At 41.8% G+C, this 22,550-nt stretch overlaps 3 protein-coding genes and 1 non-coding gene across 7 annotated transcripts; 1 reads left to right on the top strand and 3 right to left on the bottom strand.

The window, feature by feature from the left end:
- Positions 5,604-5,676, bottom strand: TRNAE-CUC. Its single transcript has one exon. It is a non-coding gene; the product is annotated as a tRNA-Glu (tRNA).
- Positions 6,968-7,702, bottom strand: LOC8081348 (ethylene-responsive transcription factor ERF015). The gene has a single exon (XM_002444705.1). It carries the CDS (start codon positions 7,700-7,702, stop codon positions 6,968-6,970), a length of 735 nt encoding a protein of 244 aa, XP_002444750.1.
- Positions 14,066-18,825, bottom strand: LOC110437065 (ranBP2-type zinc finger protein At1g67325). 4 transcript variants are annotated; one of them, XM_021465202.1, is made up of 10 exons: positions 18,559-18,825; positions 18,350-18,395; positions 18,120-18,232; positions 17,700-17,982; positions 17,279-17,340; positions 17,034-17,085; positions 16,830-16,939; positions 16,164-16,194; positions 15,783-15,934; positions 14,066-14,795 (listed from the first exon to the last, which is right to left on the bottom strand). In XM_021465202.1, the coding sequence occupies exons 1-10, from the start codon at positions 18,568-18,570 to the stop codon at positions 14,658-14,660; spliced, it is 999 nt and encodes a 332-aa protein (XP_021320877.1). In that variant the 5' UTR covers positions 18,571-18,825; the 3' UTR covers positions 14,066-14,657. The 4 variants fall into 4 exon arrangements, with proteins under 4 accessions (XP_021320877.1, XP_021320878.1, XP_021320879.1 ...); XM_021465203.1 differs by having other exon boundaries at positions 17,700-17,979; positions 18,559-18,823; XM_021465204.1 differs by having other exon boundaries at positions 14,073-15,614; positions 18,559-18,782.
- LOC110437087 lies at positions 20,239-22,249 on the top strand. Its single transcript, XM_021465264.1, has 3 exons — positions 20,239-21,183; positions 21,286-21,559; positions 21,641-22,249. Exons 1-3 carry the CDS (start codon positions 20,239-20,241, stop codon positions 21,772-21,774), a joined length of 1,353 nt encoding a protein of 450 aa, XP_021320939.1. The 3' UTR covers positions 21,775-22,249.

Genomic DNA, 22,550 nt, shown 5'->3' with positions numbered 1-22,550 from the left:
GCTTGTTGATGCAATTTCACTTGTTGTAAATAAAAAAAGCCATTTGTAGCCAATGTGACAAAAAACCTATGCAAGCATACCATGTTGACAATATGTTTATCACATGGACTGAGGAATCAGGGATGCCAACCTACTTTTCTGTAGCACACAACACATGCGAAGGTCAACACATCACGTATCTTGAGTTTTTGCTCCAAGAAAATATTCATTTTTATGCGAAAGGGAGTAAATATTTTCATAACAATGTCTCATAGCACAATGCAACACATCAAGCGCAAGCTGAGCTTTAGTGGTTAAGATCCTACATGAGTGTCATAACATAACATAGCATATCGATCATGATCCCATAACCGAATTTGCTCAAACAAGCCAGGGCTTTAAGGACAAGTTTTGGCACATAAATTTATCAATGATACTATTATGCCCATAGGCATGTGAGAGAAACATAGGAAGAAATCAAAAGCTATAATACATGTTACCAAACAACTATCAAGTTTTCATAATCTAGGACCTATACATGCTACTTCTCAAAATCCCTACCTGCTACTCGCTAGTGCTTTTTTCTATACAAAAAGTATTATCACCTGTTTCCTTTCCTAGGAATGGCTCCCATCTTGTAGATACCCTCATTTCACTTTATTGGACAATTTGGTTGTTCTTGTTTGTCCAAAAAACTCAGGCCTCCTTTCTATTTAATCATAAGGAAGGAATGAACATCCTTCAAGAAAAGAGAACCACCTGTAAAAGCTATTTCAATATTTGTTGAAGTATTTCTTCATTAAAGTTTAGCTATTCTAAAGGTTTGGAAAAGTTTTACACAAAATCATATGGGAAAATGTCAGAGCATAATTTTGTAGAAATGTCTCCATTGTATGTCTTACTTAATTTTGAATGGAATGAGGACTCAAACTTTGAAGCTAATTAATAAGGCCTACCAGTAGCAGGATCTCGCATGGCACGGCTGGACTATAGATGGCCAAATGGGCTACCGACCCAGCATAGCCTAATAGGAGATCAGGCCAATGACCTAGCATGACCCTACAAGGGGCAGCCATGCTAGGCTCAACATGCCATCTCCCTGCACCATCAGGCCACTCTCACTTGCACTAGCCGAGGCTGTTGTCACCTGCACAGGTCAAGAACAAGAGCGCTAGCATTGGAGCCCGGTGTGTTATCATTGCATGTAGGGACGTCGCCACCCACCGCCCATGCTAGTGCCTAGTACGTGGTGTCTTCCGATAAGTGATGCAGGAGAAGGGATGGAGAGCCGCTAGTGGCGTTGGTGTTAGGTGCATCAAAGCCTAGCAGTACGTAGAGGTGGATCGGGAAGGAGAAGTCAATCAGGAAAGAGGGCATGTGGCGATGGTCCAGTAGGAGAAGGAATCAATTGAGAAAGAGGGTATGTGGTGGTGGTGGATAAACTAGAGGAACATACTTAGGGTAGAGGGCAGGGATGGTGGGACGAGGCTTGCGGTGGATGGAGTAGGGAGAAGTAAGTTAGGGTTTTGATATATTTTTTAAATGAGAAGTAAAGGTGTGGGCCATGCCAAAGTAGAGGCCCAAGCATGGCCCAAAAGTCAGGCCGGGTCGGCATGGGCCTGATAACCATCGAGATAGGCTGGGCCAAAACAATAGGCCTGTGCCTATGGGCCGCTAGCCTTATGGCCATCTATAGTTGGAGGCCATCCCGAACGCCTTATCGGCTTCAAACCAAGGGCAGTGTATCAGACCAACAGTAGCATGAGGTGGCGAAGTAGGGCAGGAAGCAGGAAACGTCGTGGTGTTACCTTGAGCAAGATGCAATTATTAAATAATGACATCACCATTCTATCAATTTAAAGCACAAAAGTATTGCTAGTGAGGTATATACTCCTATATACAGTATCCATTGTAGTGCTCTACAATTATGATTTTTACGAGGTCAACTCTTCTAAATTGTAAAGTTCACTACTCAAATCATGCAAATTCACCTTTAGCTTAATCTTATGGTATGACTTACCAATTTGACTAAATTCCTTTAGGCCTTGTTCAATAACTTTGGAATCGTTCTCCACCATTATTCATTCCAAGGTAGGATTAAGTGGTTCCATACGTGTAACTCAAACCAGGTGGAAGATTGAATCTATGTCATTCTAGACCTATGATGGCGTGGCTCTATTCCGAGCCGAAAGGCAAGGGAAAGACTAGGATCGAGCCGATTTCATTACGGGTCAGACCTAACTAGACAACCATTCCACTTCTAACCCAATTTTGACCGAGCCAGATCACTCCATACGGAACGGGCTGCGTTCTAGGCCATTCATGTTGAAAACGAACGAGGTCTTAGCAGTAATGCATCACTGCGACCAAGTACTTTATACTTATCAAATTAGCATGCCATTCAATTTTTGGTAAACTTTAGTTCCATCTTGATATCAATATAGCTTAGGCATTTGGCACTAATGTTTTATACTAGAGAGAGCGAGAGGGAGGCCGCGCCGTCGCGCTGCCCATGCTGGACCTGAGAGAGAGAGAGGGGGGGGAGAGATGAAGAGTGGCACCTAGGGTTTGCTCGGAGCAGACGCGGGCGCGGTTGTCGGAAGAGAGAAAGGGAGAGCACGTGAGGGTGGGGGAAGGAGCGGTGGAGGTGCCGGAGCGCCGCCTCGGGCCGACCGCACGCAGCGCGAGGAGCCAGCCGCGCCGGCCGTTGCGGCATTAGGAGGAAAGAAGGGAATGCTCGCAGATGACGATGGGCTACAGGACAAGGAAGCGACGGCAAGGAAGCGACGGACGCGGCGGTGGCTGAAGGTCGTGTGCCGTGCCAAAACGGAGCAAAGGAAGACGGGGCACGGAGAGCGGAGGCGCCGAGGAAAGGTACGACAAGAGCAAAGGGGCCGAGGAAAGACCGAAAGCAGCCGATGGCGAGCATATATTGGTATGGCACCACGATTCGTCGTGGAGCAGCCAAAAACACCAGCCCACCAAAAGAAGTTGCCCAATCCGGGTTGGAGCGGCTGATCCAGCTTTTAGGAAGTACTAACAGTGTAGCTAATCAAGACCGTTAATGAGGCAGATCAGACGGCTGAGCATGTTTAGACTAACATTGACAGCGCTTCTGTTCAGGAAGCTGACGCGTTTTAAAGAGTTTAATATATAATAAAGAAAAACTTAGCATGGCGCCAAATTCAAAGCGACATGCGCTAGCTTTTCGTTGCCATGGCAGTATCTCTGTATGCCTCCACGCAACCAAGTTTATTAGAAAACTTAGCCATGCGAAATTCCTCTTTTTAATACTCCCTCCGTATCGGATTTAGAAGTCGTTTAGGACAGCGACACGGTCTCCAAAACACAACTTTGACCTCTTATTTTTATAAAAGTATCAAGAAAAAAAATGATATATGTATACTTTTGCGAAAGTATTTTTAAGACAAATCTATTCATATAATTTTCACATTTGCAAACTCAACAATTTAAAAGGTATTGATCATTTATATTCCCAATGTTTGACCCAAACTTTGTCCAAAACGACTTCTAAATCCGATATGGAGGGAGTATGTCTTAAAAATAGAGGTATTAGAATTATTTCTCTCCTCACTAATCTGTCTTGAAAATCTCAGGACATTAAACTTTTTTGGACAAAAAGAATATATAGAGTATTGCTCGATCTATCCTGAAAAAAGATATAATTCTAATTTTTTAATCAAATTATCTAAAGTTTAACTAAATTTTATAGAAAAATGTATCAACGATTATGATACCAAATAGCTATACTACTAAAACATATTCAATGAAAAAATTGATAATATTTATTTCCTCTATCCCAAATTATAATATATTTTGGCATTTCTAGATATAGTTTTATTATGAATCTAGACATAACATATATATATCTTGGTGCACAACAAATCTAACAATATAGAAATACTAAAATGTCTTATAATTTGAAATAGAGAAAGTATTTGTACCATAAATTTGGATAGTGTTATATAAATCTGATGAAATTTAAATTGTTTTGACTTAATAATATGTCAGAAATGTGGAGTACATGACGGGTTGAGGAGTCAGGCCGAGGTAACGAATGCCGCACGCCCGCGTCCAGTCGTCCACCGACCACACGAGCATGGCGACGGCCGAGGACCTTGGTCGCCCGGCCCGAGCCCACAGTCAGGCCTCTGACTTTTGTACCGAATCGGTTTTTAATAAATTAGTATCATCCAAAAGATATAAATGTTACATATATTTATAATACATGATTAGTATCATCCAAAAGATACAAAAGATATAAATTTTATTATGGATATTTATAATATATAATTAGTATTATCCAAAAGATCTTTGAATCTAGTTTTTTGATAAATTTATTTAGAGATATAAATGTTGCATATATTTTCTATAAATTTAGTCAAACTTATAATACGAAAATTTAAAATGATAGTTATTTTGTGGCGAAGGAAGTACCGAACTACATAAAAATCTATAATGGTCAATGGTCTGCCGCATCATCGTGAACATGTCGTCTACATCTTTGTATAGATACACTACAATATATAGATATATAATATAGAAAAATTATAAATAAATTATATATATATATATATATATATATATCTTTGTTTAAGGTTAAAAGATTCTTCCACATTTTACTCTTTTTTTGTTGTGTATCTATAGATTGTTATGATATAGCAGTCCATATCTATATCTATATCTATATCTATATAATATATAATATATAAAAATTATAAATAAATTATATATATATATATATATTTAAATTAAAACATTCTTCCACCTCACTCTTACTCTTTCTTCGTTTTCTATCTCTAAATTGATATAGTAGTTATCATATAGCAGTCTATATCTATATCTATATCTATATCTACCAATATAATATAACAATATTAAAGATCATATATTTTTCATCCATATCTCACTTTTCCCCTGTTGTCTGACTATCACTCTCTGTCTCTCGATCACCTTTCCTACTTTGAGTTTGGAGCTATAAAACCTTGTTTGGTGTTTCACCCACTCATGCCATGCCCTGGTTGCACGAGTCTATCTAAGATATAATTAGTTAAAGGCAAACTATCTTAAATTTGAATGCTAAATTTATATAAAAAATATTAATATATATGGCTCTAAATAGATATATTATAAAAATATATTTCACAATAAAGATAATGATACTTATTATATGATAAATAATAACATATTACATATATATAAATTGGATTATATTAATTATTTGACGTTTATTTGAGTTTTTTTTTAAAGACGGAGTACCAACGTGATCAAAGGGCGCTACTAGTAGTACAGTCAGTGCGTCACTCAACTTGCGAAATGGGAGGCAAGTCAACCGCACGAGAATAAAAGTGAAAAAAAAATAAAATTCGGTAATAGTAGCAACAGGAAAATGATTGTAAAAATTTAGCATAATACATAAGCACATGCAGTGCGAAATGGGAGGCAAGTAGCCGCGGGAGAATAAATGTGCAAAAAAAAATCCCGTAACAAGTCAACCGTGCGAGAATAAATCTGAAAAAAGGTATAACATTTGGTAATAGTATAAATGTGAAAAAAAAAGTAAAATCTGTTAATAGTCGCAAAAGTACCTATGCTAAAAAAAATTCCGTTGCCGGGACTCGAACCCGGGTCTTTCGGGTGAGAGCCGAGTATCCTAACCAGCTAGACTACAACGGATTCGCTGCGTGGTGCACGGAACGAAATTACTTGTTAAGGGTATTTTACATGACGATATGCAGGAGGAGAGGCCACTAGTTGTTAAAGATTTGCGAATACGATAAAAATGTCTTCTGACCCCCTTTTTATCGACACTATTATTGATATATATTATTATCGTAGTACATATTGGTTGTTGTATACACACTATAGTTTATATAGTTTCATATATATGAAAATTTTCCAATCCAGACTATTCTACGCATCATGAGATAAGATATATTGAGAATTTCTAATGTTATAGCATAATAACCATCGCCAAACCTCAAAAATATAGTGTCAAAGATAAGGAATTTTCTAATTCCTAATGTTGTGTATAACTGTCACAAAACCTCGAACTTTATAGTGACGGTGATCATAGCCGATAGGAAATTTGTTTTTCATGACAGAGATTATGCGCAACCTTCTCGAATGCTAAAGTCCTTTGGATAAAGTTAACTTTTTGGTACTGATGTGATTTATGGAAACAATCAAAAGTTGAGTATATTTCTAGTTGTTAACATGAATCAAAGCACAAAACCCTTATTTCCTTCCCTTATGTTTCTTATCAAGGAACTGTTGAAAATTTTTGGTGATAGGAATATCATTATATATAGCCTTCGAATCAAGCTTTTTTTTACATGCATTAGTTCATAGACATACATGGTGAGCACAAATAACTACTTATTAATTAACATTCAATTCCATCCTTCAAGATCTGTAGAATTGTGTGCTCTTTTTATGATAAACAAATACTTAATTAATTTTTTAGGCAAGGCATTATTTCGAGTTAATACAAAGCCTTGAAGCTAATACTTAGAGCCTTTTCTAGCAAGAAGCACATAGCTACATAATTGTGTGCTCTAGTTCTTCAAGTTGTAATTCTAGGGATCATGACTCTTGAACAGTTCCACTCTCGGATTTCAAATATAACAGTTTGTGCTATATATATAGGTTCGTTTAATTTTCGTGTCTTTTCTTTTCCTCTCGGTTTCCACAAAATTTGCATCTAAACACCAACAATACTTCGCAGCAATAATCAATAACCTGTGTATCATAGCACTTCACCATTGAAAATATAGACAGTAGATAAACCAGTTCTCATTTCAAGAACTTGTTGCATACTGCATACATAATACATTATGCACACACTGACAGAGACTACAAAGTTGTAGTTATAGAACTAGCAGACGATTTAGTCTTCTTGATACGGCTAGCTTATTCACACGCGCACACACAGTGACACATGCAGCTAGCAAGCAGGATCGATTGATCAGTTCTGGCCGATAAAGAGGTCCACTTCGTCGATGTCTAAAACCCCGACGAAATCATCTGGGTTGCAGGAGAGCAGGCAGTCATCAGCACTCGCCATGAATTCTCCATCCACGCGGTTCCCGGCGTTGCCAGCAGCATGGACATCAGTTTGTGTGGAGGTTGCTTCAGCGCTGGCGGCGGCGGCGGCAGCAGCAGCACCATAAGTAGCCAGTGCCGGCGCCGGCGCTGGCACCATCAGAGGTGGCGTCGTCGTCAGTGGTGCCGGTGGTGCAGGTGGTGTAGGGCACAGCTGAGCCGGCGGCGGCGCAACAAAGAAGAGGCCGGCGCAGCTCCGACCGTAGTCGGCAGCGATCTCCTTGATGTTGGCGACGGTGAGCTGGACGCGGATGTGCTCGGGGATGGCGGGGCGCGGCGCGCCGGGGAAGTTGAACTTGCGCTGGCTCGGCAGGCGCTCGCCGTAGAAGCAGAACATGGCGGCGTCGTAGGCCAGCGCCGCCTGCAGCGCGTGCTGGAACCTGCCGACCCACAGCCTGGACCGGGTGCGCGGGATCCGGATCTCCGCCGCCCACCCGCCCCACAGCCGCTCCCGGACGCCCGTCCAGCCCAGGTCCTTGTGCGGCCGACGAGCGCCCGTTGCCGCCGTAGTGGAACGCCCGCCGGCGCGGCGCTTCTGGGACTGCGAACGTCCCCCACTCGCTGCCGCGCTGCTGCTGGTCGGTGCCGTCGCCGTCATTGCTCGTCGTCACCTGCAAGCTGCAAGAAAACACGGTAGAACAAGGTAGCGGTGGTGGACTGTAGTGGATGGAGAGGAAGGAAGGGGGAGGGTGTGTGGTTTTAAAGGCGCGAGAGTGGACACGTGGCAGCATGCGCTCGCGCTGACAAGTGACAATGGTCCGTGAGATACTTGGGTTGACTTTGTGGATGCCTTGCAATCGTACGGACGCGGACGACGGAGTGTACTGCTAGATAGTAGACAGGATGGATGGATGTAGTTCTAGTTTAGAAAGGGATACGCCGAGAGATACATCTGCATTTATGATGTGCGTGTACTCCATATTTATATGTAGATATTAATATTAATATTATATGGGTCGCTAAGGCGTGTTATATCGGATGTTTTCTCTATCTTAATATAAAGACGCGTAAACCTTTTTTGTGTGTTCGAAAAAAATATTAATTTTATATATGCGTAGAATACATTGCTTTGCTTATAGTTTTCTTAAGGAAGAGGGAACTTTGTTTATTATAATTAAGATCGTACGTCTTGATGGATACAGAGCAGAATCAAATGAGGTGATGAGTGTGTGCGTGCTAGCCTTGCATGAGAGTGTCAGTGTCTGTTTTGAGAAGATAAGGGAGAAGAGAGATCCCAAGGACTAAAAAGCCATGCATATACTCAAAGTACTCGGTTCAATTCAACGACGAAGTTGAGCTGCTTTGGCAAGTTTTGTAGTATGCCTCTCGGTTGTTGCTCCTTTTTAACTAGTTTCATGCTTAAATCATACTCACCCCGTCCTAAAGAGAAAAATACTTGTGTCGGTTTTTTTAAGAAGACAATTGATTTTAAGTTTGACTAAGTTTATAAAAATAATATAAATATTTTCTTCAAATCGGTTTACTATAAAAATATATATTGCATGGTTAACCTCATAATACTTATTCAGTATCATAAATAGATATTTTTAATAAATTTCATCAAATTTAAAATTGATTGACTTTTTTTAAAGTGAGATAGATATGAACCATTTTTCTATGTTCAAGATTAATAAAAAGATTGGTCAGATCTTTTATCGTATAACCATATTTATGGATGCATTGCCACTAATGAAAACAGTAACCAGTGCACGGGCTAATTCTATCTCTACAATAAGATAGAATATAGATTATGATATACATTGATACCTATACAGATCGAGAGAGGATAATTATATAGTAGGTAGCAAGAACATAGTGCTTTATTTAAATATATACATATATAATCCATGCATTTTGATACAGAGACTAGGTGGACCATACTCACCATCTCTAACCAGCTTGATATTCTTGGCTTGGCAATGGTGCATTGTGTGTCCTTTCTTGACAAATGCTACTACCACCACTCCAATCCCAAATTTAAGTCCATTTATCTTGTTTAGTTCAGACAATAATTTTAAATTTGACCATAAATGACTAAAAGGTTATATGGATAGATATAGCATAATGTAGGTGTCACTTGATTCATCTTCCTACTATCTCAGAGATTTTACATTGGTCAAGTTATCATATTGAAGACCATGTCAATGTCCTAATGGATTTATATTTGGGTTCCAAGAGAATATGTATCTACTAATACAACACCATTTTCTCCTATCACTGTTCTGAATAGGTAGGTTCCATTCTCATATCTGATACCATGATCCCCTCTCTCACATTTGTTTGGGTCTTAATAATGTCGACACACAAAGCTAATAGCAAAATATATTGTGCTTCAATGAAATCTATCATGAAAAAACATGTCTAGCTTCACAACGTGGATGATCTACCTATGTCTTTCACTTGTAAAATCTGTCATGAAAAACACGACTCTGATCATGTGTTGTGTTTTCTTTTTAAGAGACTTTATTTAATTATTTGCATTCTCACATTGTAAAAAACACGGGAGAGGAATGCAATACCATTAAGAACTAGAAGCATATCCCGCACATTGCTGTCGAGATTGCAAATATTTTTTTATGAATTGTGTGATATAGTAACATGGACAAATAATTGCATGTTAAGGATCACGTGGCTTGCTAACTTGGATAGCTTGCATGAATAAAAATATATCATAATTGTATACGCTAGTGGCTACTGATACGATAGTGTGGCATTGCAGGCCCATTAAACATCGAGGAGCAATATAGGGGAGCACCCTCACCAAGGTACATCAATGGTACGGTACGGTACGGTAGCGTTCCTGGGTCCACATAGCCCCCAAATGTGGGATAGTGAGGTAGGGTCTGCATAGGCTTCTACATGGCCTTCTAACGACAAGCAACAACATCACATGAGGTAAATGCACACGAGCAAGCGACAAACAGAAGTACGCGCAGGCACACTCCACGCAAGCGACAAGCAAACAATGATCAACAAGAATAAAGTGGAGACGAAACCGTTATATACCTTGTGATCTGTTGACCTAGACTAATTGCAATTGCAAGTGGTGTGGAAGGCGAAGTTGACTTTCTTGCAGCTAGAGCGAACCTAGTTGTCCTCAAGCTAGTTGCCTGAGAATGAGGTTTATTGTCCCCCACCTAGGGGAAATCCATCCTAGCTACTTCATAGTCGCCTCATCCTTAAAGTTGCATTCTTCTGAGACACGCTACCCACTCTAGAATTGCATGTTTATCAAGGTGGAGGGAGTAGCTAAATCTCGTACACACCACCCATGGTTTTACACCATGTTATGTATGTACAGACATGTAGTCAAGGTAGTGATCTAGGTTTTTAACACAAATAACAAAGTTTCCTTTTCAAAATTATAATACATGTTTTTATTATATATATTGTCTTATCTATTGTACTAGTGTTTGGCCACAAAAGGAATCTCCACTTTAATTCTTAAGTCCTTGAAACTTTGCACGAAATTACCCATATATGTTGATAAAATTACCTACCACTGTTTTGCAAAAAAGAAAATTATCCCAAAATACCTTTGTACCTATTCCACTACTACCCACACACCATTATTAAGAAAAATAGGATGAGGCCAATAAAAAAGAAAGATGGGATGACTATCTACCTAGCCAAGGCTTCTTTCCCCTCGTAGTGGAAGAAAGGTATGACTCAATGTGAGGTCAAAATGTATTGACACTTAGGATACAACAACATATAGTGGTGTCAAGTTTGGCATCAGATTGCTTATCCTAAAAGACAACAAGACGAACGCAACAAAACAAAGAATATAGCTTGAGGACGCAACATTATTAGGATCAACATCAATGTAACCTTAATTAGGTGTTTCATTTCCGTACTAGGCTTAAGTCCATATATAACTTGAGGCATTATTCAGGCACAAGTAAAAAAAAGTATTCTAAATAGATAACGGTTGCACCATATAGCCTCTAGCAATGACAAACAATGTCATATAGCCATCAATCATTGAGCACAGTATGAGATTGAATGGTAAAAGGGATATAGGGTATGACTGCACACATCAAGGTCATGGTATCTACCAGATATAAGAACAAGACACTAGATTACAAATTGCTTATGGTGGACCACCTACTTCGATAAAACATTGACGAATTAAAATATATGATAGTATGACATGTGAGTGAAACGAAGCTTGAACACTGTATGTTAAGTTGTACTAGGATTGAACATCATGGTATAAATGCATAGACACATAGTTTGTGCGGGCCACTTATAGATGGATATAGCATAATTTTGATGTTACTTGATTCATCTTCCTACTATCTCAGAGATTTATATTGGTCAAGTTGTCATATCAAAGATTGTGTCGATCTCCTAATGGATTTATATTTGGGATCCAAGAGAATAAATATCTACCAATACTAATAGAGCATTGTTTCCCCTATCACTATTCTCAATAGGTAGGTTCCATTCTTGTATCTAGTACCATAACCCTTGATCCCCTCTCTCGTATTTGCTTGGATATTAGTAATGTCCGTACACATACCTAATAAGGGAATTGTATTGTGCTTCATGACATGGGTGATGCAGTTGTATCTTTCAATTCTAAAATCTGTCATGAATAAACTAACTCTAATTAATCATGTGATGTATTTTACTTTTTAGGAGACTTTATTTAATGATTTTCCTTCTCACATTATAAAAAACACGAGAGAGGAATGCAATACCATAAGAACTAGAAGCATACCCCGCATGTTGCAGCGGAGAACTCGAATAAATCTTGGTGAATTTTGTGATATAGTGACATGGATAAATAAATGCATGTTAGTGAACCATGTGGCTAGCTGACTTGGGTGGCTTCCATGAATAGAAATGTATCATAATTGCATGCGCTAGGGGATGCTAATGTGGATGGCTTACATATCAAGATTCACTTCTAGTGGGATTTAGGATTTTTATAGATATAGATATAGATATAGATATAGATATAGATATAGATATAGATATAGATATAGATATAGATATAGATATAGATATAGATATAGATATAGATATAGATGAGTTTTCCCTCAAACGAAAATAGGAGTATCCGCTCCAATGTGTTGTCAAATTGTCTTGTTATTGAAGTCTAATGCCAAGTCCATTGTATCGCGTTCTAGTACTAATTCATAGAATTGTATTAAAGGTTTTCAAAAGTTATGAGGTGTCTCGAGTAACAAACCATAGTATTGCTAAAGTTGTAGTCTCTTCTAGGAGTTTAATTAAAAATTTCAATCTAAACCTATTGTTTAAACCGTGGTTTTTTATACGTGTTTAATTAAGTTCTCAAAGTACATTATATTATTAAAATATGGTTTTTCAACTTCGACGTATAACAGGACCCGAAGAAGATATTGTGGGACACACATGGGGCAGAAATGGGGAATTGGACCAGATGACATGCAATTTCGGCAGCAATTTAATCTAAAGAGATTTTTTGCTAAATATATATAATTCTATCTTTAAAAATTTAAATATAGATATCCAAAGAGAGAAATTAATGTTGCCTAAGAAAATTTGGCTATTTATTAATAGATTCGTTGCCACTTAACATAAAAAACAATGCATGATGCCTGCACAATTCTATCTTAAAAATTAAACATAGAGTTCCAGAGAGAGAAAGAGAGAGAGATGCATGCATTCATAAATGAGTAGCGGAGGATATAATTCTAGCTAACGAGGATATGATGCACTTATATATATGTAGTATATATAAATGCCATGCATCAAGGATTGATTGGTATAGATATTTAAGATTATTATCATTACTATATGCACCCTTCATTCTAAATTGTAAGTCGTTCTGACTATTTTAGATGCATATTATTTACTATATCTCTAGAAGTAATATATATCTAAGTGCGTAGCAAAACTTACATACTTAAAGAAAAGGCACAGCTAACTTATAAGTTGGAACAGAAGGAGTATGTCTCTAGGTGAATTATCAATATACCATTAACTGTTTTTCACCTCGTTAAACGTATGTCACCAATAAATTAGATTTATCGCAAGTGATTATCAAAGTTGGGCTTGGTTCCATTGTCGACTTGTCAGACTTATAGGGAGTTCACAACTAAAAACTGAATTTCTCTGGATGCTAGAAAAAGGGGCAGTGGCGAGGCCTTTGCTAGCTTTGAGGGATGGAAGATAATTGGTGGATGTCATAAGCCGGCGGCGACTAAGGAAGAAGAGGCCGGACTGCGGGAGTGATCGTTACAAGACTTCTGGCCCCTGTAGGAAGTATGGGCCCTGTCGTGCTAAATGGGCCTGCGTGTTGTCGAGTCTGTACCGAACGTTGCGGTTAGGATTGATCTAATGACTAGGATTAAAAGAGGTAGGAAGAACGGATGGCGATGATACAATGTTTATCCCTATTACCAATCCCCATCCAAACGCCGCCTTATTTTCTCTTCTCCGATAACATTGTTTCTGTATCCTTTTGTGGATTGCTGAGAACTAATAAGGACCTGTTTGTTTTTATAGAATAGGATGAATGATGAATTAAAATTGGTTTCCAAATGGCCTGTTTGGCTGCCGCAGCTGATGCAGCTTTGAGGCGGAACCCGCAGGCCACGCAAGCGACGAGTTGACCCTGTGTACCCGTTGGCGGCGACGGTGACAACTGACAACGGAGCCGGCAAGGAAAGTCACTGGTGGCGCCGATAATGAGGTCGGCTTGAATTGAAACAAATTTGGGGTAATCCACTTCTTGTTGAATCCAATTGCTAGAATCTGATCCCTGGAATGGGATTCAGTTCTATGGATCCAAACAAGGCCCAAGAGGAATTCGAATTGTAACAGTAAACACCATTCCGTCAGCAACAAACCAAGAAACATAAAAGCTAAATCAAGAGGACTCTTGGTTTAAATTAACTCGAGAACCCTCACAATTTGGAAGGGAAGGGCATGTTCGAAGGGAAAGTGGCACAAAACGAGAAATAACTACTTGATTTAAGAGACATCCAACTCCATTAACCTCTTCTGCTCCAACAAACATTCCATAACATGGAATGTTTCATGTCCAGTACAACTTTGAAATGGGAAGATGAATTTACATCAGGATGATATATGGAAGCATAAATCTAGGCACAAAACATAATGAATGAAAAAGGAAAAATAAAAACATGAAGACAAGAATCACTCCAAGCAAATACTGAAATGGTTACATTAAAAGATGCTGGCCCCTCCCTTACTACAAAATGCTTACCACCATATCGAATTTCCAAATCAGGGTGGTAATGCGTGCTCAATACACAAGTATATCAATCTGGTGCAAATTCCTCACCTTGTTTTCCAATACGAAATGGTAATCAGTTTGTAAGATTGTTCTGCAATTCACTGAGTGCTGCCATCCGCAATGTCGGTACTCTGGCAGTAGGACCAGGAAGATCCATCTGTCTGCTCACTGCTGTCTTGAAATTCATGCAGAAGTCGTATAAATCATGCTCAACACACAAGTATATCGACCTGGTGCAAATTCCTCACCTTGTTTTCCAATACAAAATGGTAATCAGTTTGTAAGACTGTTCTGCAATTCACTGAGTGCTGCCATCCACAATGTCGGTACTTCGGCAGTAGGACCAGGAAGATCCATCTGTCTGCTCACTGCTGTCTTGAAATTCATGCAGAAGTCGTAGCTTTGATAAAAGCTTCGTAATGTTACATGACAAAAACTAAGTCCAATAGTACCAAGTCAGTGAAGTAGGACCAGGAAGAGACAAGCATGCAAGGTGATTACAGATTAGTCTACTACCACTGCACAATGCGATGCACATCACTTTCACCAAGGAGCATCTCTTCTAACCAAAATACTGAATGGTGATACTTGAACAACTAAAACCCCAGAGAACATGAAAGATGATAACAGTAACATATGCAGTTATGCAACCGATATGTCCAATGTCAACTTAAGACCTAATAACTATTGCTACCAGGGAAAGAGTTATAAGTATTTCAGTACAGCGCCTCACTAAGTTGCTAACATCCCTAAGAAAACTGTTTTCAAAGGAAAGAAAGGTTGCCATCGCCAACCATTCAGAAAGAACACCTGTAAAATACCAAACCAACCATAAATTGAAAACAACGACCAGAACACAACCTTGACAAAACGAAGACAAAATGACGACAGTTGTCATACTTCATAACAGATGAGTGATATTCTATGACACAGATAACTAAAAGACATTCATATAACAGATGGTAATATACCCAGAGTACTAGTAACAAAGACAAGTAACCAAGTTCAGCCAGGAAAGGCACGATGGATGTTCTTGACCAAACCAAATGACAAATTGATGTTCTTGACCATTATCCATAGTGATTAGGGAAGGCAAGACTCCATTGCCAACTCCAAGGCCCCGACTCAACTAAGGTCTCAAGGGGAAGAAACTTGTAACGACAGCAGCGACTACTGACACAGATGTACCCCACATTGACTGAACCTTGACGACGACGCTGGACCTCCTTGACCCTCATTACTGTTCTAGGACTCACTGTAACAGTAAGGACATGATATATCAAGCTATGCGCAAGCAAACATGAGGGCAAGAAAATGATTAAAAATAGTATTAAATATTAATATACAATGAGGCATGCAACTTAGTGTTTTAAATAAACGTGTAGCAAATGTTTCACCATACTGAAGGTTCTGAAACACAGACCTGATTGTCCTGATCTGTCGCTGAATCATTTACATTGTTTGTCTGTGATGGCTTTTCTGCTCCACATTGGGGACGATTGCACTTTGTTCGGAAAGGATAGTTTATATTATTGCACTGCTCACACTTCCAACTGCCCTCTGGCATCTTTGGTTCTATCAATGAGAGGTTGGGGTGTGAGTTTGAATAGAATTGATGGAACAATAAATTACATAGACCATTAGATAAAGTAGCCCATAAGTTATGCGCAAAAATCCAAAGAAAACAAACTAATTCCTTCAAAGAAATGTCTAGCAATAACAAATATTACCAAAAAGGCATTTGTTATAACAAAAAAGATCTGGTGAGGATGGAGCACTAAGCACTTATGATGTGGAAACTTACTTGAGCCTCTTAAACCATCGGGCTTAGATCCCTGCACAAAGAGTTGATGAACAAGCAGTCAGTAAGTAAAGTGGGATTAGTTGATGAACAAGCAATCTCTATGATCTACATATAGAAGCCCAAGCATTAGAAATGAATATCCAGGTTTAGATGAAAGAGTACTTTAGACAAAATATAGCCAGAACTTGTTTTCTTTTAGTTCACAAAATTATTCTGGTTTAGCTTGATAATACAACAGAGGGAGAAATTTGTATTGTTTTTTTTTTCTAGAGTAACAAAACCTAGAAAAATTTAGTAAATCCCAGGACCAAAGAGAAGGTGATCAACAAGTACTCAGCTGATGTCCAATAAATGAAAAGGCATGCAAGTGGAATGATGGGCTATGGCAGGGCAAATTTGAGGATATATCTGTGCATAAGCATGGTTCCACCAAACAGTTTACAACAGTAGTATACAATGAAACCATGTACGTTCCAAGCACACAAGTAATATTGTGGCAGCAAAGTCAACTTCAAGCACAATTGCAAAGTTATAATAGTACAGTTCACAAAGTAAAGAAACGTTGACTAACGCAATTACAATTTTTAAGTGATCTTATACTTTAAATACATGAAAGAGGTTACAGATCACTTATAATAGCAAAGATATAAGACAGAAATCTCAAACCTGGTTTTCAGGTCTAGGTGTGTTGCACTTTCTCATATTACAGACTGTGCGAAAGCCAAAGTTGATGTTGTGGCAATTTGGACACTCCCAATCATTATCACGGCCAGCTCCTGCATCAAAAGTTTAGGAGAGTAGGCAAAGAATTAATCAAGTGCTAACCACATTAATATAAATAAGTCAAAATACGAATTCAATAAGATATACCTGCAGGCTTCTTCTGAGAACCTTCATCAGAATATGAGCCAGCCCTTGTGCCCTTTCAAGTTCAAGAAATATAAATTTAATGAATCATAACAGTTATTCCCATGCAGACACAATCACAGAAATCATAAATATCAAACAAAAACGAATTAAAGTAGCACAAACAAACGTGTTGAGAGTTTTTCATGTAAGGCAATAGTAGTTAAATTAGGATAGGTATACAGAAGAATAATCACAATAGCACATACCATTGGACCAGGACCAACAGGTATTGGCCCATACCTGTCCATGGGCATTCCATACATTCCACCTGTTTATTGGACAATAAGTAAGATAAATCTTGTGAGCAAACATGTGGAGAACATTGGACTGAAAAACATTTATCAAGTGTCATAACCCCAACCAAACAAAGTGGCTTAGAAAACAGGTGGCAGAACACAACAGTACTGCAAACGGTATTATTTATTGCCAGAATTTGTGGAAACGAAGATCGAGTGAAAAGAAATTAGATTCTTCATATTTGTAAAACTAATTGTTTAACACACTATGATTTGCATACAAGGAATTATCAGAAGCATCAGATTTGACTATTTAATTTGGTAGCAGGTTAATTAATGCAAGGGCAATATCAAAATATGGCATGCCTATCGTGGATAGAAGCCCTGTTACCTGCTCCCATCATAGATCCACCAGAGTATGGAGTTGGCCCAGCCATTTGCATTGGCCCGTAGGGGCTCCCCATTGGTATGCGACCACCATATCCATATGGATACGCAGAACCCCCAGGGTACTGTGGGATGCCATAGCGTGGCATTGCAGGCCCGTTAAACATTGAGGAGCCATATGGGGGAGCACCCCCACCAAGGTACATCGACGGTGGCGTCCCTGGGCCCATGTAGCCCCCTGATGCGGGATAGTGAGGCGGGGTCTGCATAGGCTTCTGCATGGCCTTCTGAACGGCAAGCAACAGCATCACAAGGTAAATGCAAATGGGCAAGCGACAAGCGGAAGTACCTGTAGGCACACTCCGCGCAAGCGACAAGCAAACAATCTGCAGCAAGAATAATGCGAGGCGAAACCGTTATGTACCGTGTGATCTGCTGGCCTGGACTGGTTACAGCTGCGCATGTTGCAAGTGGTGCGGAAGGCGAAGTTGACGTTCTTGCAGCTGGGGCAAACCCAGTCGTCCTCACGCCGGCTGCCTGAGAACACGGTTTATTGTCCCCCGCCAAGGGTAAATCCACTCAGATGCAGCTTATAGATACGGAGGGCGCGACAGCAAATAACGAGGTGGCGGAGCAAGAGCAAGAGCGACCTACCGTCGGTGCGCGCGCGCTTCCCGGCGGATTGGCTGCGGCTGTCCACCTGCAAACGCACGCACTAATTTGTGAGACCTCGCCGGATGGCCGGGATCCAGAGGGGATCGACGAGCACAGCGCGGGGAGCTCAAATAACAGAGCTAACAAGCTTCCAGCGCGACTGACGGGCGGCGATACCACCGGCGGAATCAAGGAGGTGGTGGCGGTACCTGAGAAGACATAACTGGCGGTGAACCGGTGGTGGTGGTGGTGGCGACGGGCGAACAGCGCGCCGAGAAGCACGTGCTCCTTGCAGCGGGAGGGACAAGCGTAGACGCCGCCGCGGTGACGGGCAGCGGCGGGCGAAGCGGTCGGAGGAGGGGGAATTCGGCGAAGCAGTAGCTAGGGTTTTGCAATTGCAGTCGTGAAATCGGCTTGGAACTCAGGTGCACATCAGATTAGCTTTTGCCTCCGGCGTCCGCGTCGGCCGATGTACCTGACGCTGACGGGGGCACACCGCACACGGGACGGGAACTCGGAGCACAAGCGAGCCCAGATGACAGCTTTAGGCCCAGATCTGATACGTGGGCCCTTCCAAACTCGCGTGCATAGATGTCCTAGCCCATTACGCGCTCTGCTGAAGTTATTATTTCTGGAAAGAATTCATTTTACCTCAGTTATTGAGTATTACATTTTTACCTTCATGTCCTGGATTTAAAATGGTTTTAAGGTAATTTTTCTTTTTTTAGTTGCAGTAAACACATGACAGGGTTTTAAAACAACAGAAAATGTCTCCATGCTGAAAGCACATAAATAGATTGGAATAAAAATAATCTAAATAAAATATTCAAAGCTTGTGAAAATATATATATAATCTTGAAAAAAAAATATTTTACTCTAGAAAAATATAAATAATATAGAAAAAATAGAAAATTAACAAAACATTCTAATCTGTGTTTAAATATGTTCTAGGAATGTGGTTAGGTATCAATTAGAATGTTTGGTTAATTTTTAAAAAAAAATAGATATTTTCCCTTTTTGGATCTAAATCTATTTTTTGTAAACTTCTAGAGATATTTTCATGAGCCCTAAATATTTTATTTTGATTCTTCGTATACCAGTTCATTTTTAGGCCTTTTTAGGTTTTCTAGCATAGAGCTAATTGTTAGCTACCAAATTTTTTGTCCCAAACTATCCAAATAGGGGCCTAACAGGTGGGTTAGTTTCTTACCAAGCCTACAACTAATTGGTAGTAGATAACTAACTAGTCAATCCCTGCAAACAGTTAGTCATAGCTGATCCAAACAGGCCCTTAATAACATTATCAAATACTTACCAGATTTTTGTAACTAAAAAAGAAAAACACCCTATGTTGTAAGGAGACGTTGGAGTAAGATATCTAAATTTGGAGTTCAAATAAGGACATAGAGATACTTAAAATGGTTTTTGCGAGTTCAGAGAGCAAGATATCTAATTTTTGAGTTCAATGAAAACAAATCAGACTACAGAAAATTTCCTTATTACCACTATGTTGTAACAGAAAATTTCCTTATCTCGCCCGGTCGCCTCACTTCACAAGCTGGCAATCTTTGATGAAACTGAAAGGAAAGCTACTACATACTGTACTTTCCTGCTCCATTGTAGTCCCCGGTCTTCTCTTGCTTTTGCTGCATCACACGCAGGAGCTGCTGCGAGCCTTGGACGACCTCGCTCGCCGCCCCTGTGAACTGTCACGGGCCTTCCCTCCGGCGCCTCTCCTTTCCCCTTCCGGCTCCCGTCTCCTCACGCACACTTGCGCACCATGGACGATGGCACCATCCTGTTCATCGATCGCCACATGTTCGGCTATATATTCCATACCTGCAGCACGACGGCTTCGTTCTCATCAACTGTCTCGAAGCGGTGGCGCAATGGACTCTGAGGACGAGGAGCAGGGCTCGTCGCCGGAGTCGGACCCCCCGCCTCCGTCGCCGCCGCAGCAGCCGCTGCTGCTGAACCCGGCGTACGCGCAGTGCAAGTCGGTGATCCACGACGAGCTGCGCAGCTTCCGCGTGTTCCTGCAGTGGTGCGCGCTGGACCACAGCACCCGCGCGTGTCGCGCCGCCTCGTACGCGGCGTTCGTGGCGCTGGCGCTCCTGGTCCCCGCCGCGGTGTCGCTGTCGCTCCGCGCCGACGCCGCGCTGTCCCGGGACTCGGCGTCCGCCATCACCTTCAACCGCGTTGCGCAGGCCCCCGCCACGGGGCTCGCCGTCATCTCCTTCGCCACGCTGGCCGCCTTCTTCCGCCGCCTCGGCGGCCTCCGGCAGCTGCTGTTCCTCGACGGCGCGCTCCGCGACGACACCGCCTTCGTCCGGCGCGGGTACGCGCGGGAGCTGGACCGCGCGTTCCGCACCCTGGCCGCGCTCCTGCTCCCGTCGCTCTGCGTGGAGGCCGCGCACAAGGCCGTCTTCTTCTTCTGCACCGTCAGGGTGGAGCCGCCCGCCGCGGTGCTCCCGTTCCCCACTCTGCTCATGCCGTGGCGCGCGGTGGCGCTGCTCGCCACGGTGGCGTCGTGGGTGTACCGCACGGGGGTGTTCCTTCTTGTCTGCGTGCTGTTCCGCCTCACCTGCGAGCTCCAGATCCTGCGCTTCGAGGGCATCTACGGCATGTTCGACGTGGAGGCGCGCCCCGCCGCCGCCGCTGAGATCTTCGCGGAGCACCGCCGCATCCGCACGCAGCTGCTCGCCACCAGCCACCGGTACAGGGTGTTCATCATCTGCTGCCTCGTCACCATCACCGTCAGCCAGCTCGGCGCGCTCGTCGTCGCCCTCTCGTCTAGGGACGCCAAGAGCTTCTCCAACACCGGCGACCTCCTGGTACGCACGCACGGCACTACACACCACACCGCACGACGGCGAAGGCCTCATCACTCTAAGACGAATGCCCCCCTGAGACTGCTGGACCTCGCGCTCGTGCAGGTCGGCTCGGCGGTGCAGCTGAGCGGCTTCTTCATGTGCCTGCTGGGAGCGGCCAGGATCACGCACAGGGCGCAGAGGATGGTGTCCATCGCCAGCCAGTGGCACATGAGCATGGAGTCGTCGATGCACCACGGCAAATCATCGTCGTCGCCGGCCACCACGTCGGCCATCGACGACGTCGACGCGTCGTCCCACGTCTCCGACTCGTCGACGGCGGCCGTCTCCCAGGCGGAGCCCGGAGCGCCGTGCTCGTACAGGAGCAGACAAGCACTCGGTACGCATCCAAAACCTACTGAGCTTGTGATTTTGCCCACTTCTTTGCTCCCCTGAGACTGAGAGGCTGGCTGTTTTGCAGTGACTTACCTACGGCACAACGGCGGCGGGATCACCCTGTTCGGCTTCACGCTGGACAGAGGCCTCCTCCACACCATCTTCGTCTTCGAGATGACTCTGGTGCTCTGGATCCTCAGCAAAGTCGTGGTGCTCTAGCATGTCATGTGTATATATATGCGTGCCAGACTGTCGCATAGCAATGCTACTGCAATTTTCGCTCGCAACTGTACCTATATTGCCTATTGGTGCAAGTATAAACTCAGTCAAGACACAAGACAGCTTTGATTTACGAGTGATTATTCTGTCTTTTCTTTCCGAGAAACAGAGAACTTCTGTTGATCAATCACAAGCTGCTGCAGTCCTGGAAAAACAAATGAAGGAAAACATTTTAGGTCTTGTTTGGATGTTGTCGAATTTATTTCAATCCATGTGTATTGGTGTGGATTGGGGTGGAATTTAGTTCAAGTTCCATTTCAATCTACCTCAACATATGTGGATTGATGTGAATCCGACTACATTCAAAAAATCCTTAATCAGGAGCATGGTCAGGCAATTCGCAAATCTGTACAAATGTTCAGTCATCACGTTATGGGAGCTATGTCTCTGAATATTAGTGCTTCTTAATAATGCATTCACACCATTATATTCAGCCTGAATAAACAAAACAAAACGAACCACACCACACCTTCCCTCCTGCTGCTTGTTGCACTCCTAATCCGATTGCACCTTAGGATTTTGACCGACCGCTGAGGCAGCCGCACCAACCTGCGCACTGAAGAGTTGGCCTTGGGATTGTTGCTACTTTCGCCATGTGTAGACTGTAGTAGTAGGTCCAGTGAATAGACAAACAGCGGTAACAGTACACATCACAAGCAATAATATATAAGTCAACTGATGAAACAAGCAGGAGATCAGGGGGAAATTTTCCAAGG

This window comes from Sorghum bicolor, chromosome 7 (genome assembly GCF_000003195.3).
Source record: "Sorghum bicolor cultivar BTx623 chromosome 7, Sorghum_bicolor_NCBIv3, whole genome shotgun sequence".
NCBI lineage: Eukaryota > Viridiplantae > Streptophyta > Magnoliopsida > Poales > Poaceae > Sorghum > Sorghum bicolor.
The sequence above is the reverse complement of the archived record's forward strand: the minus strand, read 5'-3'. Positions and strand labels throughout refer to the sequence as shown.